General features: G+C 25.2%; 1 protein-coding gene across 14 annotated transcripts in view; it reads right to left on the reverse strand.

Moving 5' to 3' along the window:
* The window catches only part of LOC123267470, a 134782-nt gene that overhangs the window by 35422 nt on the left and 78094 nt on the right, over window positions 1–21266 (reverse strand). For 5 of the 14 annotated variants that reach the window (XM_044732099.1, XM_044732100.1, XM_044732098.1 and 2 more), the window contains 5 exons: window positions 18003–18011; window positions 17451–17507; window positions 11196–11273; window positions 4074–4305; window positions 1640–1760 (listed from right to left, as the gene is read on the reverse strand). In XM_044732099.1, the coding sequence (XP_044588034.1) occupies window positions 1640–1760; window positions 4074–4305; window positions 11196–11273; window positions 17451–17507; window positions 18003–18011 (497 nt within the window). The remainder of the gene's footprint in view (window positions 1–1639; window positions 1761–4073; window positions 4306–11195; window positions 11274–17450; window positions 17508–18002; window positions 18012–21266) is intronic. The other 9 variants (XM_044732104.1, XM_044732103.1, XM_044732109.1 and 6 more) reach the window with 7 other exon arrangements.

Genomic DNA, 21266 nt, shown 5'->3' on the forward strand with positions numbered 1-21266 from the left:
TTATAGGTCAGAGTAAGAAAAAAATTGCAAAGGTAATATAAATTATCACTCCACAACTTTATTTATATCAACAAATATTTATTTAAGTGAAAAAACGAATGAAAAAATAAGAAAAAATAAATTCATCAGGGTATTAGTTCTATTTTTTTATTATTATCAAGCTAAGTTAAAAAAAAACTTAAAAAATCTTGTTAACTTCTCGCTAAGAAAATTGAAAATTTTAAAAAGTTGGGAAGTTATAGGTTTTACCGCGTTTTTTGAAAACCGAGTTTTTCTCTCATAACTTTTGAACGGCTTGACCGATTTCATCGCCGTTGGCACCATTAGAAAGGGCTTGACCAAACTTAGATTTTGACTATAATTTAAATCGATTCGAACCAGTAGATTTTGAAAAATCTCAAAAAAACTGTAAAAAATTTTTTTTTAAATGTGGTTTTTTTTTTAATAACTTTTAAACGGCTTTATTGATCAATTCTAAAAACTAATCAGCTCTTAACATAAAAAAACCACGCCAATCGCCGCCAAGCCGGTCAAAATCGGTTAATTTGTACGTGAGTTATCGTTGACGAAAGAAAACCGAAAAAAAAGTGTTTTTTCGGAATTACTCCGAAATTTCTAGTTCGATTTAATTAAACTTAAAGATTTTCTATGAGGCTTAAAAAAATTGCGTCAAATGCCGCCAACCGCGTGAAAATTGGTTAGTTCATTCAAAAGTTATAGCGGTTTGAAAATTCAAAAAATAGTGTTTTATTAAACTTCTAATAGACTTTTGAGCTCGGAGAGCTCAAAATGATACGAAAATTATATTTTTGAGCTTGAAGAGTTCAAAAACGTAATAAGTACAATTTAAGTACTTAAATATGGAATTGGCGGAAAGTTGCAGGAATGGCCTTTAAGGTCAACCGTTTTCCTAATTTTTTTTTTCGTTTTTTCTATAGATGTTAATATCTCCTATATTTTTACATTGATTGGAGCAAAAAAAATTTTTTTATACACCCTTGAGGTTCTGCAGAACTTAACTGCAACTCTTAACCTAAAAAAGTAACAAAACCTCTAAAAATTCATAAACATAATTTTGATGATTGTCCCCTCGAAATCCTCAAGCATGTCAATATTCCACTTGACAAAATTTTCCTCCATAAATCACAATTCATAATTAATAATTTATATAATGTCAATGTAGAAATTTAACCGTTAAATTTTCCCGCTAGCCATCTTTTAAATATTAAAATATTCAAATATCCCGCAATGTGTTTATAAATATTTACTCTAACCCTAAAGGCTAGTTTGCGTAGAATTTATCGCAAGTGGAATGATAATTTCCAATAGCTCCCTCTGCATTTGGAGGGGTAAATTTACCGAGCTCCAAACATCCAAAGAGCAATTTCCGAAAAATTTAACGGACATTTTTCGATAATTACTATTTCCATATACTGTCCAATCGGGAATTGAATGCTGGAAATTTTTTATAAACGTGACCTAATTCTCGAGCGGGATCGATACATGAATTCACCGAGTTTTATTACTTTTTTATAGGAATTACTAATAGCGATCAAGTCACCAGTTGCATTAATTAATATTGTTTTAATTATTGACGATCCAAAAAAAATATAAAATAAAATGAAATAAAACTACTAACCGAATAAGCTCAAAAATTTCAGGCTTCTCAAGCTCCCTCTGCTTCATCCGTTCCTTCATGGCGGTTATGATGCTGTTGGCCTTGTCTTCGGCTCCGTGCTTGGAACTTTTCTCCGCGGCCCCTGTAAGAAAAGTTATTAATTAATTCAGTCACGTTATCCACTTAATAATTTGACAATACTCGCTAACAAACTAACATGAAACTAGTGCAATGCGTCATGAATGCTATTGCCTCGCAAACGTTAACATAAACTCCTTGTTACGCCTACTGATTATTTTCAATACTCCTAATTACCATTCCATCGCCTTCGCAGTTTAATCACGTTTCACTCGCATTTAACTTTATGTTTAACACAATATTATGCTGTCGTCTACTTTTAATCCGCTTTGTCGAGCTTTTAATTACTGACTTTAACTTTTAAATTACGTTATTTGTGACAAATTGGGTTAGCTTGATCGATGGATTGATTTTTTTAAAGAAAATTGAAAAAGCTTACTTTTTAGCGAGGTGTATTATATTATTAATCCAGTTTTTATGTAGCGATCCTGAATAAATAATTAATTTTTGATATTGCAAGTCTTTGTTCGATCATCAAACATTACTACAAAAATAATATTTTATGAAAAATAATGTAATTTGCCATATATTTTTGGATTCTAAGCACGAGCGCGAAAGTATTGCCTAAACTCAAGATTTCAACTTTTTGTCACAGAAAATTGTACGATAGATATTATGTTGTACGTATAAATAATACAAAAAGAAAGAAAAATCGTTGCTAAACATATTAAACATTTATTAATTGCTATTCTTACATAAAAAAGTGGTTTTAATGGCTTATAATGGAGATTTTTAAATTTTTATGGAGGGACAAACCCGATAACTTTTGAAAAAATAAATTTTTCAACTCAATTTATTTTTTAATCTCTTCATCTACCTAATAAGAAGTTAAGGATTGAAAATTGCAGCTTAATATTGTTTTGTTTAATTATAATTAATTTTTGTTCGGCTGACGGAGAAATTTTCTGTCCTTTAAGCCATATAGAAAAATTTATTTGTAAATAGAGCTTTAAGACAGCTGATACTATACTCAATTGTGTTCTTTGACTGATCGAAGGTCAGTCTTTAATTGGCCCTTTTTTATGATTCACATTAGAACGAAAGAGGGCGTTAAATTTGTATGAAAACAAATACTATCCGCGGGAAAATTCAAACAAGCTTTAAAATTGAATTGCAAATAAAATTTTTTGTAATTTATTTGTTATTAACTTATTAAAATAATTTTTTTAATTCATTCTTATAGTTTAGAGTAAATAATTGCTATTTTTCCATAAAAAAGTGGTTTTAATAGCTTATAGTGTAGATTTTCAAATTTTTATGAAGAGACAAACACGATAACTTTTGAAAAAATAAATTTTTCAACTCAATTTATTTTTTAATCTCTTCATCTACCTAATAAGAAGTTAAGGATTGAAAATTGCAGCTTAATATTGTTTTGTTTAATTATAATTAATTTTTGTTCGGCTGGCGGAGAAATTTTCTGTCCTTTAAGGCATATAGAAAAATTTATTTGTAAATAGAGCTTTAAGACAGCTGATACTATACTCAACTGTGTTCTTTGACTGACCGAAGGTCAGTCTTTAATTGGTCCTTTTTTATGATTCACATTAGAACGAAAGAGGGCGTTAAATTCGTATGAAAACAAATACTATCCGCGGGAAAATTCAAACAAGCTTTAAAATTGAATTGCAAATAAAATTTCTTGTAATTTATTTGTTATTAACTTATTAAAATAATTTTTTTAATTCATTCTTATAGTTTAGAGTAAATAATTGCTATTTTTCCATAAAAAAGTGGTTTTAATAGCTTATAGTGTAGATTTTCAAATTTTTATGGAGAGACAAACACGATAACTTTTGAAAAAATAAATTTTTCAACTCAATTTATTTTTTAATCTCTTCATCTACCTAATAAGAAGTTAAGGATTGAAAATTGCAGCTTAATATTGTTTTGTTTAACTATAATTAATTTTTGTTCGGCTGGTGGAGAAATTTTCTGTCCTTTAAGCCATATAGAAAAATTTATTTATAAATAGAGCTTTAAAACAGCTGATACTATACTCAATTGTGTTCTTTGACTGACCGAAGGTCAGCCTTTAATTGGTCCTTTTTTATGATTCACATCGGAACGAAAGAGGGCGTTCAATTTATATGAAAATAAATACTATCCGCGGGAAAATTTAAACAAGCTTAAAAATTGAATTAACTTATTAAAATTATTTTACTTACAGTATATAATTATTTTTATCGGCTTGATATAAAATCATTAAAAAATTAAAAATAATATCAATATTATTTTTTTTTTAATGCGTGAAATGGCAGATGTAATCTAGTCGATCATCTACTAATTGAATAAGTATATAAAAAATTGGTATTACTTTTTAACTTACTCTGCAGGCAGTCAGCATTGAGCAGATCTTTGCACTTTTCGTGGCACTTTACACCGCATTCCATGCAGCGTACACCCTGACGAGCAATTCCCCAGAGCAATCCCTCGCACTCGTAGCAGTACGTCGGCGAGGTGGCGGTCCAGGTTACGAAGTTGTGAGGCGTCGTCGAGGATATTGGGTAGATCATCGCCTGGAGCGTTTTCTTGTACACGTGCATCTTCTGCAGAGGCATGAGCACACAAACTCGGTCAGATATCGCGATATCGTCTCTCGGCATACTTTCGTACATGTTTTTATATAACTATAGCTATATATATTTATATTCTGGAGGTTAGATTAGGTTCATGTTTCAGGGATCTCATACTTCACATGCTTATCAGTTCAGTTTCTAAAAAAGTATCTTACTTTTTTATGTTTGATATCTTGGTACGTTAGCTAGTGAATTTATTGCTTTATATTATTCAAAACTCTGTACTCGGTACAAAAAGTTGTCTGCTCGGTGTGAATTGTGAAGCATATCGATCCGCTAAAAAGCTCTATAGGGTTTTCTGAGTACTTCTACAATTAATGTCACTTCCATTACAGACTATTTGTTAATTAACTCTCTTAAATCAATTTTTTTTTTTGTAATTTTTCAATTCTCTGGTTGCGCTCGTTGAATTTTTATACTTATTTTTAATTATAATTGAAGATTGTAAGGGTAATTAATTAATTTTTTAAGATATTAATTTCATCGAATAATTGTTTTGGCTGATATTAATTAATTTTAAACTCTAAAATTGATTATAAATATATTTTTTGAGACATCACCGAAAAGGAAATTTAATTTCCTACCAATTAAGTGTCATAAAATTTTAATAATATCAACCGTTAAAAAGTTACAGCCGTTTTTAAAGATATTAATTTCACCGAAATATTAATTTTCTTAATATTAATTAACTCTAAGGTCTAAAAATTGATTAAAAGTGTATTTTTGAAGACATAACCGGAGAGGAAATTTAATTTTCTATAAATTTGATGCCATAAAATTTTGATAATATCAACCGTTTAAAAGTTATAGCCGTTTTTTAAGTTATTAATTTCATCGAAAAATTATTTTTGTTGATATTAATTAATTTTAGACTTTAAAATTAATTATAAATGCATTTTTCGGGACATTACCGGAAAAGAAATTTAATTTTCTACAAATTAAGTGTCATAAAATTTTGATCATTTCAACCGTTCAAAAGTTACAGCCATTTTTTAAACTATTAATTTCACCGAAAAATTATTTTCGTTGATATTAATTAATTTTAAGCTCTAAAATTAATTATAAGTGTATTTTTAGAAACGTTACTGGAAAGGAAATTTAATTTCCTACAAATTGTCGTAAAATTTTGATAATTTCAACCGTTCAAAAATTACAGCCGTTTTATGAACTATTAATTTCACCGAAAAGTTACTGTCGTTGATATTAATTAATTTTAAGCTCTTAAATTAATCATAAATGCATTTTTGGGGACATCACCGGAAAGGAAACTTAATTTTCTACAAATTTGATGTCTTATAAAATTTTGATATCAACCGTTCAAAAGTTACAGCCGTTTTTAAAGATATTAATTTCACCGACAAATTATTTTCGTTGACATTAATTAATTTTAAGCTTCAAAATTAATTATGAAAATATTTTTGGAGACATCACCGAAAAGGAAATTTAATTTCCTACAAATTAAGTGTCATAAAATTTTAATAATATCATCCGTTCAAAAGTTACAATCGTTTTTTAGGATATTAATTTCACCGAAAAATTATTTTCGTTGATATTAATTAACTCTAAGGTCTAAAAATTGATTAAAAGTGTATTTTTGGAGACGTTAACGGAAAGAAAATTTAATTTCCTTCAAATTGTCATAAAATTTTTATATGATCAACCGTTCGTAAGTTATAGCTTGTACGAAAAATTTTTATTTATCGAAAAAGATGACCCGTTAAAAAGTTAAGTCTCTCTAAATATCAAGATGACACAATACTAGATACTTAATGTGAATCGAGCGTGATTGCAATTTTAAAACAGACAATAAACCGTCGAATTTTATGACACTATCGGAAAGAGCTGAAATAAAGTTTATAAGCGTACAAAAACACGTCATTGGGAAAGAAAACTACAAAAATAAAAAATGAAGATATCGGTAACAATACCGTGAAAAATACAGAGATTGCTTCGTCAAATATCATACGTTTTATTCAGAGATTTCGATATCGTTTTATTGATACACTGAGACGCCCGTCGGAAGACTATTATACCAATCGTATAATACGCTATTTTCAGAAGATTGAAAAAGTCGTCTAAAAAATATAAATATCTTAAACTTATAGATTTTAAAGTTTTGCTTTTAACTTCAAGCTTACTCTCATCGACTAAATATTTTTACTTTGCAACAAGATATTGACACTATTAAAGACAAAGTTATGATTTGATTTTTTTTAAGCAATTAAATATCAATATCGTTGAATTTTGTTTGTGGTAATGTCTCAAGTAATGTTTTTACTAATCAATTTCTTTTTTTAAAATGATAATCACTGATCTTTACTAATTAATTTTAAATAATTAAATAGATTATCTGGATACACCAATTATTGGCAATTAAAAAACTGATTGATCTAATTATTGACATACTTTAGCCCCAATTATTGATACCTATACTGCGCATGCGTCGAATCATTTGCTTATTCTTATTTATCGAAACTTATTATTAAGTAATCAATATTATTAAAGTTTATTAATAATAATTTCCGTAAATGATTAATTACTTTTAAAAATATAAAAATTAATTTAAAAATTATTTATTGAATCAGAAGAGTTCAAATTCTTACAGTAAATTTTTTCGGTTAAAGTAAAAAAAAGGCGTCATAGCGCTGTCGAATGGCTGTCAATATGAGATTCAACGTAAAAATTATCAACTAGTTATTGACACCCATTATTTAAATATTACAAAGGAAACAATTAATTTCGATTATTCAATTTTATAAATTTTTCATATATTGTTAATTAAAAAAAAAAGATCATATTATTAGATGAAGAAATTTGAACTGACAGTAATTCTTTTCAATTTTTTTATTAATTAGAATTTAATAAAAATTTATATGATAGTTATTCTTATTACAGATAATTAAATATATTTAAAAATAATTTAGGGTGTCAATATTTAGACCCCTGTCAATAATTGGGGCTTTGTCCTTATTACGAATATATAAAAAAATTTGAATTTTAATAGAGCTCACAAATTTTACATTAGCGAAGTTGTTTTACTCTTTTTTAACGGCGCGGTGCGAACTGGGTTCGAGTCCCGACTGGGTGATTTTTTTTTGGGGCTTTTATCTTGTATTATTTTTTTATTTTCAATATTTTGAAACCTACAGATAAATTCTTCAACATCATTTTTTGGCTTTAAATTCAAATTTTGGGGGGAATAATAGATAGGACAAAATTGATAAGAAACTTTTTTGTAGGAAATTAAATTCTCTAAACAAAAATAAATAAAAAAAAATTTGATAATATTTTTTCGTATCTTCAATATTTCACCCAGAATTTTATATTAAAAATTGAGCTTTCATAACTTCAATAAATAAACTAGATTTTTATTTATCAATAATAATTTATCGCGCTTCTATTGAAATTGTTACTTTTCAACCATTTTAAGTAAAGTATTGAAAAGAAGACTATAAATTTTTCAAGATTGTGTACCATCAATATTAAAAAACCCATAAAAATACCTCGATTACAACCAGATAGTATATATATAGAAGCTTACCTTCAGACAAAAGTACAAATTGTAGAAATACCCAGCAGGAATATCTTATCGTAAAACTATATTGCGGATCATTTATTGTACTTATAAATAAATATATATAAATATAAATACTATTGAGTATCTTATTTCCTCTATCTGATGTCCTGATATAATATTTACATTGTATTGGTGCGGGTCACTACTCTCTGGCTTCTATATGACGTTCTCACAAAATGTGCTTGTTTTGTGGTTACCTCTATCTAAATATATGTATGAATACATGTTGGACTATCTAAAAAATTAATTTTTTTTTTTATAAAATTTTTTAATAATTTTGAAGCTTTGAAAATTTCTCAATAATTTATAAAATTTTATAACAGAAACAAAAATAAATTTTTTAAAATTTACGAATTTTAGACATTAAAGACGTTCCCAGGAAAATCAATTTTCTTAAAATATTTCTGAATACTTATAAGTCTCCTGGATAAAAATGAATTTTTAACTTCCCGTTAGAAAAAATAGCAAGTTATTGATTTTGGTCCAATTTTGAAAATAAGAGTTTTCATCAAATCTCTTTCTTCAATAATCATTTAATATTTTTATATAATTCCTAATTTATGAGATGGAAGATTTTTTTATCTACGAGTATAACTTTAAGAACAATTAATTAAACTGGAAGATTTTAATACATATATAGATATATGAATTTATATATACTTGATTTTTTTTATACACTACTTATTATACCGATAAAACCTATTCTACTTAATTATCCAATTATTCAAAGTTACGACTTTTATTAATTTATTTCGAATAAGAAATTATAAACTTGAGAAAGATATTTCGATAATAAAGTTATTTCATTTTTTACCAGTAGTTTTTCCAACAACTTTGACATTTCTAAACTTCCCGCTTTGAAAATTAATTTTTTTTAAAAATACCAAGCTATTAATTGTCGGCGGAATTTTGAGAATAAGAGTTTTCATCAGATCTCCAAGTTTTGAGGTCTTAGGAAGCTGTTCCGACTATTCTCGGCTGGACGTCCGACCGTGTGTATGTATGTAAATAAAATTTTGCCGTAGGATATCTTTAGAACGAATCAACCGATCGAGATGAGCGACACGGCGTTCTAAAGTGTTCATTGAGACTTCGATCTGATTAGATTTTAAAGTCAATCACCAGAGCTCTTTCAAAGAAATTCAAAAAATAAAAACCAAAAATACATTTTTTTTAAGTTTTTTCTAAATAACTTTCAAAATATTTGACTAATCAACTCCAGACATCAGAGACACTTTTTTATACTTGAAAAACTCAGTCGAATACCGCCAAGCAAGTCAAAATCGAACGACAAGTTCAAAAATTCTAGCCATTAAAAAATTTCTAAATACTCGTTTTTTTTGAGATAACTTTTAAATTCTTTAATCCACGACTCAAAACAAACAATTTTTGTACTTAAAAAATTGCGTTGAATGCCACCAAGCAAATCAAAAGCAAACGACGCTTTCAAGAATTCTAGCCCTTAAAAAATTTCTAAATAAAATTTTGCTTTATTAAATAATGACTTTCGTTCAATTGCACTGTATTTTTTTAAATATTGACGTTTTTAAAGATATAAGCTCATCCCGATGTTACACTCATCAAGAGCTTTCATTTGAGTACCCACATGCATTTTGATATATTTTTCATATATTATACATATATTATACATATATATATATATATATATATATATATATATATATATATATATATATATATATATATATATAAATATATGAAAAATTGATGTGAGTACTCAAATTAAAGGTCTTGATGAGTATAATGTCAGGATGAGCTTATATCTTCAAAAATGTCAATATTTCACAAGATACAAGGTAATTTCTTAATTATTGATATTTTTAAAGATGTAAGCTCATCCCAATGTTACACTCATCAAGAGCTTTCATTTGAGTACCCACATGCATTTTGATATATTTTTCATATATTATACATATATATATAATATATATAAATATATGAAAAATTGATGTGGGTACTCAAATTAAAGGTCTTGATGAGTATAATGTCAGGATGAGCTTATATCTTCAAAAATGTCAATATTTCACAAGATACAAGGTAATTTCTTAATTATTAATATTTTTAAAGATGTAAGCTCATCCTGATATTACACTCATCAAGAGCTTTCATTTGAGTACCCACATGCATTTTGATATATTTTTCATGTACATATATATATATATATATATATATATATATATATATATATATATATATATATATATATATATATATATATAATATATGAAAAATTGATGTGGGTATTCAAATGAAAGCTTTTGATGAGTGTAACATCAGGATGAGCTTATATATTTAAAATATATAATATAAATGAAAAATATATCAAAATTCATGTGAGTATTCAAATGAAAACTCTTAATGAGTGTAACATCGGGATGAGCTTATATCTTTAATAATATAGATAACTTATGAATTGTTTGATTAAAAAATCTCCTTGAGAACGTCCTTAAATTGTCAATTTTTCCTATAAAACCGGAAAAAAAATTAATCTCATAAAAACAGCCCAAAATATCGGTACATATACATGTCTATAAATATATATAATATAAAATAATAGATATTGATAGAGATGAATAACGAGTGTCAATAATAAATGTCACATTTCCTACTCTGGCTATTGCGTATTGTTGTCACTAATTCGCTACTCGTTGCTCCGTAGATGACAAAGAAGAGAGTGAGGTTATCGAGCGTATCTCATATGAGGAGTCAATATAATAAATAAGTGGTTAAAAAAAAAATAATATTGAAAATTAGGGAAGTTTGAGGGGAAGTTTGTCGGACAGATAAAGATAATGTTGTGGTATAGAGAAAATAAAGATTTGAGACACTGAGCCACTTACGTGAAATAAAATAGCGTGGAAATGAGGATAAAATGCCGCACATTAATATGGAAAAAAAGAAAATACATTTTTATAATTCAACAAAAGGTTAGATTAATAGTCTTACTCCTCTAAAAACAGACTGCTGACCACGGACCTGCTAATGGAAGCCCGAGGACTCGGGTTCGAGTCCCGGCGGCTTCTATTTTTTTTTTTCTTATCAATGGGTAATATTACAGGTCACTGGAAATTTATTTTCCATTATTCTAATTTAGGTTTAGCTCCTTAATTGTAAACCGTTTTTAGTAACAAAAAATTAATTTTATCCTAAAATAATAAATAATTAAATTTCTCCTGAACCGACCTCCCCGTTATAAATTAAGGGAAATTCTGTAAATTTTAAACCCCAGATAATTATAAAAATGGCCCGAGGGTAGTCTTACCAATTCCTCGTCGTTTAGCGTAGCTCTGGGTACTGCAGAAGTTAATCCGGCTGCGTTCCTCTTAGTCGCTGCCATTGTCTACGGAAACAAAACTTGAATTAGTTTTATTATATTTTAATATTTAACAACCGTTTTATTAAGTTCTTCGGTGGTTTTTTCTTCGATCAGTGTGCACACATCCGTATGAAAGGAAACTACGTGAGGGTTTCATTTAGTGTGCTAATTTTAATTAGTGAGTTTTTAGAATTATTTATATATATATTTTGTAACTTTTTTTTATATTTACAGTATTTACAGTTATCTGTTTTGTGTCGCAGTCGATTGATTTTTTATTTAATTACTAAATAATAAATAAATAAATAATAAGCTATTTAGCCACTATTTTTTTTTTACAAGTCATTAATTTTCAGAGTGATTTTTTAATACATTTTTATAGATGAAAAAAGTCTATAAAAAGGTTTAAAAGATTTTTAGTATTCAAATTTTCGCGGGAGTTCTGAAGCGCGCGCGCTAAAAGAGTTTAACCTGCCATTTTGTCGAGATCTAAAGTGTTTACACGAAAAATTAATTTAAAATCAACTTTTAGGCGCTAGAATATTTTTCTAATAATAGTTTATGAAGTTTAAAAGTTTAAATTGTTTTAATTAAGTATATTTTAAATTTTGTACACCATTTTGTAGCTCAGAATTTAGACCGCCATTTTGTCGAGCTCTAAAGTTTACACTAAAAGTTTAATTTGAATTTTTAGGCGCTCAAATATTTTTAATAAAAGTTTTTGAAGATTACAAGCTAAAATTTATTGTTTTAATTAATTATATTTTAAATTTTGTACACCATTTTGTAGCACAGAATTAAGACCGCCATTTTGTCGAGCTCTAAAGTTGACACGAAAAATTCATTGAAAATCAATTTTTAGGCGCTAAAATATTTTTCAAATGAAACTTTTTGAAGTTTAAAAGTTTAAATTGTTTTAATTAAGTATATTTTAAATTTTGTACACCATTTTGTAGCACAGAATTTAGGCCGCCATTTTGTCGAGCTCTAAAATTTACATTAAGAATTAATTTAATATCAAATTTTAAGTGCTAAAATATTTCTATTAAAAGTTTGAAGTTTAAAAGCTTAAATTTATTGTTTTAATTAATTATGTATTAAATTTTGTCCACCATTTTGTAGCTCAGAATTTAGACCGCCATTTTGTCGAGATAAAATTTTCGCTAAAACTAACTTTCTAGATTTTAAAAACTTTTTAACAAAGATTTTTAAATTGTAGAATCAAAAATGGCTCACTTTTAACAACTATATTTCTAATTTATTATCAAGGCTGCCATTTTGTTCTCTGACATTAATTTTGAATTAATTTTCTCAACCCAATTTTCTGTTAAATTTTAAATTTTAAAATGACTTTTATAAAGATTTCATATTTTAACCGACTATACTTTAAATTTAGCATCTAAGCCGCCATTTCGTGCAACGTAACATCATCCGCCATCTTGTTGACATTTGAATTTAGCTTAAAATCACCTTAAACTCAATTTTTACGGTTCTAACACTTTTTTCATCACCAATTTTCTTAATTTATTAAATTTTAAAACACTAATTATTAAAAATTCACTCTTAATTTTTGACAGTGATAAAATTAATTAAAACGACAATAAAAAATATAAAAAATAAAATTTTTAAAAAGCTTGTATATATATTCTTAGTACATATAAATAATTTATAAAATGAGAGTGTAGCAATTAAACTTTTAAGTGAGTCAGAGGAATAGCAAGTAATCGAATTAGACTATAAGGACATATAATGGCGCTGGGACTCTGTGACCGCTAAGATTTTAATTAAGATCTTAGGGTTGTTGTTGCGTCCTTGGCCATACACTCGCACACGCTCTCACACATACACACGCTCACTTCAGTTATGGTTATTTATGTTTTTATCAGTTTTCTCAGAGTTTTTTTATTTTCTTAGCTTCAATAATGACATGAATCATGAGTTGACTGCGCTTCGTGGTGTAAGCGAGAACCTAGACTATATAATTGTCGTTCGTTTATATCAATATTAATATATTTTGTTTGATATATTGTATTTCGTCGTCTTTAGGTCTAACATTCTCTAAGACTACTCTACTGCTACCGACTACTTAATACCACGCTGGATGCAGTCTGCGTGCGATTCCTGGGGTTTTTTTTTTTTTTTTTTTTTTTTTTTTTTTTAGACAGACGGGTGAAGATCAGACGTCACTTTTTGTTTAACAGGCCTTTAATGTATGCATCAAATTTATTTATTTATTTTTTTTTTAATTTTTCATGATTTTCTAGAAAAATAACTTCCCGATTTTTGAACATTTTTTATTTTCTTAGCGGAAAGTTAAAAATAATTTGAAATATCTCGTAAAATAAGTAAAATTTTTAAAAATATTTAGAGTAAATTTATAAAAATTTTTACTTTCTAAAAAAAATAAAAAATGTCACTTTTTTACAAAAAATTGATATTTATTGAGATTTTTAAAGGTTTTTGAAGAAAAAATAAAAAAAAAAGGAAATTTTGAATCTAATTAAAATTGTTTTTTTTTTTTTAAATTTTATAGAATAATGAATTTTATGAAAAATGTTAAGTTATTTTAAAGAAAATTTAATTTTTTTACAAAAAAATAAGAATGTGTTTTTTTGAAAAAAAAAAAATTGATTTTTATTGGAGATATTTAAAGATTTTAAGAAAGAAAGAAAGAAAAATAAAGGAAATTTTTTATTCTAAGAGTGTTTTTTTAAATATTTCATGAAACAATTAAAATATTTTGTGACACAATTTTTATAGAATTTTTTTCTTTCCAAAAAAGAAAAAATTCATTTTTTTTAATCAAAAAATTCATTTTTTTTGGAGATATTTAAAGATTTTGAAGAAAATAAAAAAAAAACAGTAAAATTTTGATATTGGGCGCAATTATTTTTTAATTATCTGATGAAATAATAAAAATTTTTCAAAAATATTCTAGGATCAAATTCAGTAGAAAATTTTCTTTTACAAAAAAGATATAAGGTATAAGCCCTAATTATTGACACTATGAGAGACAAAGTTATGATTACATTTTTTTTAAGCAATCAAATATTAATATCGTTGAATTTTGTTTGTGGTAATGTCTCGAGTAATGTTTTTACTAATCAATTTCTTTTTTTCAAATGATAATAACTGATATTTACTAATTAATTTTAAACAATTAAATAGAGTATCCGGATACACCAATTATTGACAGGTTAAAAAACTGATTGATCTAATTATTGACATACCTTAGCCCCAATTATTGACACCTATACTGCGCATGCATCGAATTATCTGCTTATTCTTATTTATCGAAACTTATTATTAAGTAATCAATTTTATTAAAGTTTATTAATAATAATTTCCATAAATGATTAATTACTTTTAAAAATATAATTAATCATTTAAAAATAATTATTGAATCAGAAGAGTTCAAACTCTTACAGTAAATTTTTTCGGTTAAAGTAAAAAAAAGGCGTGATAGCGCTGTCGAATGGCTGTCAATATGAGATTCAATTTAAAAATTATCAACTAGTTATTGACACCCATTATTTAAATATTATAAAGGAAACAATTAATTTCGATTATTCAAATTTATAAATTTTTCATATATTGTTAATTAAAAAAAAAAGATCATATTATTAGACGAAGAAATTAATTTAAACAGCATTTTAAAAAAAAGCTTTTCTAATCAAAGTTGTTAAGAAAATAAACGTTCGTAAGGTTTGATCTGGTGCTTTTATTTTTTTTTAATAATTAATATTTTGAACTGAATAATTTTTTTCAATTTTTTAATTAATTAGAATTTAATAAAAATTTAAGAGATAGTTATTCTTATTGCAGATAATTAAATATAAGATAGATGCCTCAATTATTGAAACTATTAGAAACAAAGGTATTTGATTTCTTTTAAGCAATCAAATATCAATATCGTTGAATTTTGTTTGTGATAATGTCTCAAGTAATGTTTTTACTAATCAATTTCTTTTTTTAAAATGATAATCACTGATATTTACTAATCAATTTTAAACAATTAAATAGAGTATCCGGATACACCAATTATTGACAGGTTAAAAAACTGATTGATCTAATTATTGACATACCTTAGCCCCAATTATTGACACCTATACTGCGCATGCATCGAATTATCTGCTTATTCTTATTTATCGAAACTTATTATTAAGTAATCAATTTAATTAAAGTTTATTAATAATAATTTCCATAAATGATTAATTACTTTTAAAAATATAAAAATTCATTTAAAAATAATTATTGAATCAGAAGAGTTCAAACTCTTACAGTAAATTTTTTCGGTTAAAGTAAAAAAAAGGCGTGATAGCGCTGTCGAATGGCTGTCAATATGAGATTCAATTTAAAAATTATCAACTAGTTATTGACACCCATTATTTAAATATTATAAAGGAAACAATTAATTTCGATTATTCAAATTTATAAATTTTTCATATATTGTTAATTAAAAAAAAAAGATCATATAATTAGACGAAGAAATTAATTTAAACAGCATTTAAAAAAAATACTTTTCTAACCAAAGTTGTTAAGAAAATAGACGCTCGTAAGCTGGTTTGATGAACTGGTGCTTTTATTTTATTTAATAATTAATATTTAATATTTTGAACTGACAGTAATTCTTTTCAATTTTTTTATTAATTAGAATTTAATAAAAATTTATATGATAGTTATTCTTACCACAGATGATTAAATATACACTGATAGAAGGATTTCTTAACATTTAAGAAGATTTCTTTGTAATTAAGAAATCATTTCTTAAACATCATTTCTTAGTATTTAAAAAATATTTCTTTGTATTTAAGAAATATTTCTTAAATACTAAGAAATATATATATTTTTTAAATACTACGAAATATTTCTTAAATATTAAGAAATATTTTTTAAATACTAAAAAATGATGTTTAAGAAATCATTTCTTAAATACAAAGAAATCTTCTTAAATACTAAGAAATCCTTCTATCAGTGTACTTAAAAATAATTTAGGGTGCATTTAGACCCCTGTCAATAATTTGGGCTTTTACCTTAACATATTTTTCTTAAAATATTTATATTTAACAAATAATACACTGATAGAAAGATTTGTTTATATTTAATAAGCTTTATTAACTGTTAATAAATGATTTTTCAACATTATAGGATTCAATAAATATTTATTAAGTTAATAAATTATTTATTAAATACGATTTGAATGTTAATAAATATTTGTTAGTTAACAAATATTTATTAACAGTTAATAAGTAATTTATTAAGTACAATTTATTAATTGTTAATAAATATTTATTAATGGTTAATGAATATTTGTTAACTGTTAACAAATATTTATTTAAAATAAAAAGCAAAAATAGCAATTGTCTTTTGACACTTTTTATAACCCCAGCTGGAATACATGATAATAATTAAATTCACTAAATAAATTAACCTTTTTAATATTTAAAAATATAAAAGCTTATTATGAGCTGTGATAGAATTTGGTATTTTATAATAAACGTTATTATAATGTAATATAATTAATGCAAATAATTTATAAAGATGATTTTCGTTTATAAGCAATCTTGATATCATATATGAAATTGCAAGGAAAACAAATTCACTCAACAAAATATTTATTAACTGTTAATAAATATTTGTTAACTATTAATAAATGTACTTTTCTCAAATAAATATTTATTGAATGTTAAAAAATATTCAATAAATTAAACTGTCTTAAAATAAATTAAATTATTAATAATTAATAAATCCTATCAGTATAATTATTAAAAATTATAAAAATAGTCAAAATTTTTATAAATTTTTTCCGAAAAATCTTCTTCAATATTATAACCATCTAGCCGACAAGATGGCGAGCGCGGACATTTGATGCTTGCATTAAGGCCGGTTTCTATGGCGGATAACATGCACTGTGGAGGAAAGCCGCGCTTATCGCGATCCTTCGATAGTATCTTAACTCTTAACCATCTTGATGATGATATTATCATAATAATTAATCAATAATTAATATTGATATTTATATTAATATTTAATATTGTAAGAATGTAATTAAAAATAAATTTAAAATTCAGATTATTAATTAAACATTGTTGTTAATATAAATTTACCTGTTATTAATATCGTAAATATATTTCTGTGAATAAAAAAAAAAAAGCATAAGCTCTAGCAAGCGGTCCAAGTAATCCTTGTTTACATAATTACCACACAATCTCCAGTTTGCTTTTCTTTTTCGATCTCGAGGATTCGCGCGAAAGCGTGCTTGTGCGTAGAACAAGAAAACTCAAGTTAGGTCGAAGAGACTAATTGTAAGAAAAAGTTTATCATTGTTTGCATTAACGAGGGGTTGCTAATACAAAATACGAAACATAATAATAATAATATAATAATATAATAATGATAATAATATTAATAATATAACAAAATGGATTTACTTCAATTAACTATAAACTCAAACTCTTAATAAATATTAAGATGCGTTGGGGCAATCTTTATTCTTACAAACGATAAGTTAGGGACTGTTGATATTAACAATATAACGAAAATGGCATGAAAGAGAGAAAAAAAAATAAATTTTTATGAAAGAAAGAGAGAAAAGAGATGGAAGAGAGAAAATATGAAGAGAAAAAGATGAAGAGAAAGAGATAGACAAAGAAAACGAGTAAACATGCAACGTTCGAGCAAGCAATTGTTAAAAAATATATTTTTATTTAGTTTTTCTTTAATCTGTTGACTAAGGAGGCATTTAATTAGTACCTTCAAGACCTGGAGGTGGAGATTTATTTGAGTTTATTGAGAGGTTCAGTAAGTGGTTTTATTGTCAGGTGATCAGGTAACAACAATGGGCGCCACAGAGAACAAACAAAGAATAGCATTATATGCTGGTTAGTTATTGTCGGTTAATATTCTTATTATTAAGATAGAAAAATTACGATTTAGCTTTTTTTTTTTTTTTTAAGCTAGTTTGTAATTTTTCTGGAGTAAAAATAAAGAAAAATAATTTTCCGGAGGATACAAAACACAATATACAATTAGATTGAAAATAATTACACAACATACAGGAAACACCAAAGGTTTTTTTAGTTTTGAGGCTTAAAAGGGTTCTTAAGAACTCTCGCGCGAAGAAATTAGATTTTAAAAAAAGGAAACCCCCATGAAAAAAAAATATATAAATATATAAAAAATATGTATAGTAAATATATTTTTAATAACTAACTTTTGGCTGATTTTCATATATATTTTAGATATATTCAAGATATTTCTTAAAATACATAAATAATACATAGCTAAAAATATATTTTGAATATATTTAAAATATATTTGAAATATATAAAATATATGTGAAAAACGGCCAAAAGTTAGTTATTAAAAATATATTTACTATACATAATTTACATATTTTTTATAGATTTTTAATATATTTAAAATATATTTTTTATGTATTTCGACATATATTTTTTTGTCCTGGAGGAAATTGATAGAAATTTTAATAGAATCGATTTTTTTTAATACTACGGCTGTTTTTTGAAATATTAATTACCTTGGAAGTAGTTTTAGTCGATATTAATTAACTTAAGATGTAGAATTGATTGGAAATATTAGTTATGAAACATTGTCTGGAAGGTAATTTAATTTTGTATAATTTTGGTATCTTATACATCTTTTATAAAATCTACCGTTCAAAAGTTACAGATATATTAAGAATTATTAATTTCATCGAAAATAGTATCTGTCGATATTAACTAACTCTAGAGTTTAAAATTCATTGAAAGACAAATTTTTTATTAAATTACCGAAAAGGAAATTAAATTTTCTACAAATTCTTTATCTTATAAAATTTTGATAAAATTAACCGTTAAAAAACTACAATTCTAAAAATTATTAACTTCATTAAAGATATTTTTGTTGATATTAATTAATTCCAGGGTTTAAAATGAATTAAAAATTTTTTTTTATAAATTAACGAAAAGGAAATTTAATTCCCCATAATTTTTTTCTTATAAATTTTTGATAAAGTCAACGGTTTAAAAGTTACAGTCATCATAACAATTATTAATTTCATCGAAAATATTGCCGGTCGATATTAATTAACTTTAGAGTATAAAATGCATTGAAAAAAAATTTTTTCAATAAATTACCAGAAAGGAAATTTAATTTCCTTCAATTTTTGTGTCTTACAAAATTTTTATAAAATCAACCTTCAAAAATTACGACCACTCTAAAAATTATTAATTTCATTAAAGATGTTTCTGCTGATATTAATTAATATCAGGGTTTGAAATTAATTAAAATAATTTTTTTTATATTACTATCAAGGAAATTTGATCCCTCATAATTTTTGTGTTACAAAATTTTTATAAAACCAATTGTTTAAAAGTTACAGACGTTATAAGAATTATTAATTTCATTAAAAAAAATGTCTGTCGATATTAATTAACTTTAGGGTTTGAAATCAATTGAAAAGAATTTGTTTAAATTAATTACTGGAAAGGAAATTAAGTTACAGATATTATAAGAATTATTAATTTCATCTAAAACTTTTTTGGTGATATTAATTAACTTTAGAGTTTTAAATTCTTAAAAAAAAATTTTTTTTTTATAAATTACCTTTAATGAAATTAAATTTTCTACAATTTTTATATTTTATAAAATCAACCGCTCAAAAGTTACAGCTGTCATAAAAATTATTAATTTCATCAAAAAAATTGTCTGTCGTTATTAATTAACTTTAGGGTTTGAAATCAATTGAAAAGAATTTTTTTTAATTAATTACTGAAAAGGAAATTAAGTTACAGACATTCTAAGAATTATTAATTTCATCAAAAATATTTTTTGCTGATATTAATTAACTTTAAAGCTTGAAATTCTTAAAAAATTTTTTTTTTATAAATTACCTTTAATAAAATTAAATTATCTTTTTTTGTATCTTATAAAATTTCGCTAAAACCAACCGTTCAAAAGTTACAGCCATTCAAAAAATTATTAATTTCATCGAAAAAATTCTCGATATTAATTAACTTTATAGTTTAAAAATTTTTTTTATTAAATTACCAGAAAGAAAATCAAAGTGCTAATTTTTTTATCTTCTAAATGTTTTATAAAATCAAACGTTCAAAAGTTAAAATTAATAAAAAATTAATTCCTTCTAAGCCTCAATTATAGAAAAAAAAAAAAAAAAAAAAAAAAAAAAAAAACGGTATTTATTGAAAAGAACATTGAATTGCATAAAAAAGAAAAGTCGGGACAAATAATCTCAAAAAAAAAAGATAAAAAAATATCCTTGAAATAGTCACGAATCGCGTAATATCCGCGTGGTACACTGAAACGCAGAACATATGTAATATTTAGAGATACTTTAATCATAAATGTAAAATATCAAATTTATTATTTATAATTTCGAGTATACGTTTTCTAGAAAATAATTTATCGCACACAACCTAGATTTAGCTCGGGCGCCCTAGAAAACATAAAGCTCGTAATTATTATCGTCATTATCTGTTATGATTATTTTTTATTTTTATTGCTATTTTTTAAAATCTTTTGTGAAAAATTAAGGGGCTCTCGTCTATGTTCCGCGAAAACGGAACCATCGTATGCTATATATGTTCCCGAATAATAGCGCCCGAGCTTTTTTTTCTTGTTAAGAAATTTTATATGGTCATTGTCGCAGCCAAATATTATCACTATTACTATCATTTTTATATATTATTATTATTTTAGGGGAATGTGTGTGTAAGTTTATTGAAGATTGCGGTCTTGTCTGTTAACAATAGAGAGACTCCGAGTCGACAATAGCCGTGAAATAATAAAAATAATAGGGAGAAAAAAATCTAGTAAACAATTTTAATGAAAAAAGTTTCTCGAGTTATGAATGAATTATTTAATATTTTATTTATTCTGTAAAATAACTTCTGTTTTTATTATTATTTCTTTTTCTGCAGGAAGTTTAAATATTACTCGGTGATTTATTAGATTTTTTGTTTTAAATTATTAATGGAAAATTTTTGTTAAATATTAAGT

Source organism: Cotesia glomerata, linkage group LG6 (assembly GCF_020080835.1).
Source record: "Cotesia glomerata isolate CgM1 linkage group LG6, MPM_Cglom_v2.3, whole genome shotgun sequence".
Lineage (NCBI taxonomy): Eukaryota > Metazoa > Arthropoda > Insecta > Hymenoptera > Braconidae > Cotesia > Cotesia glomerata.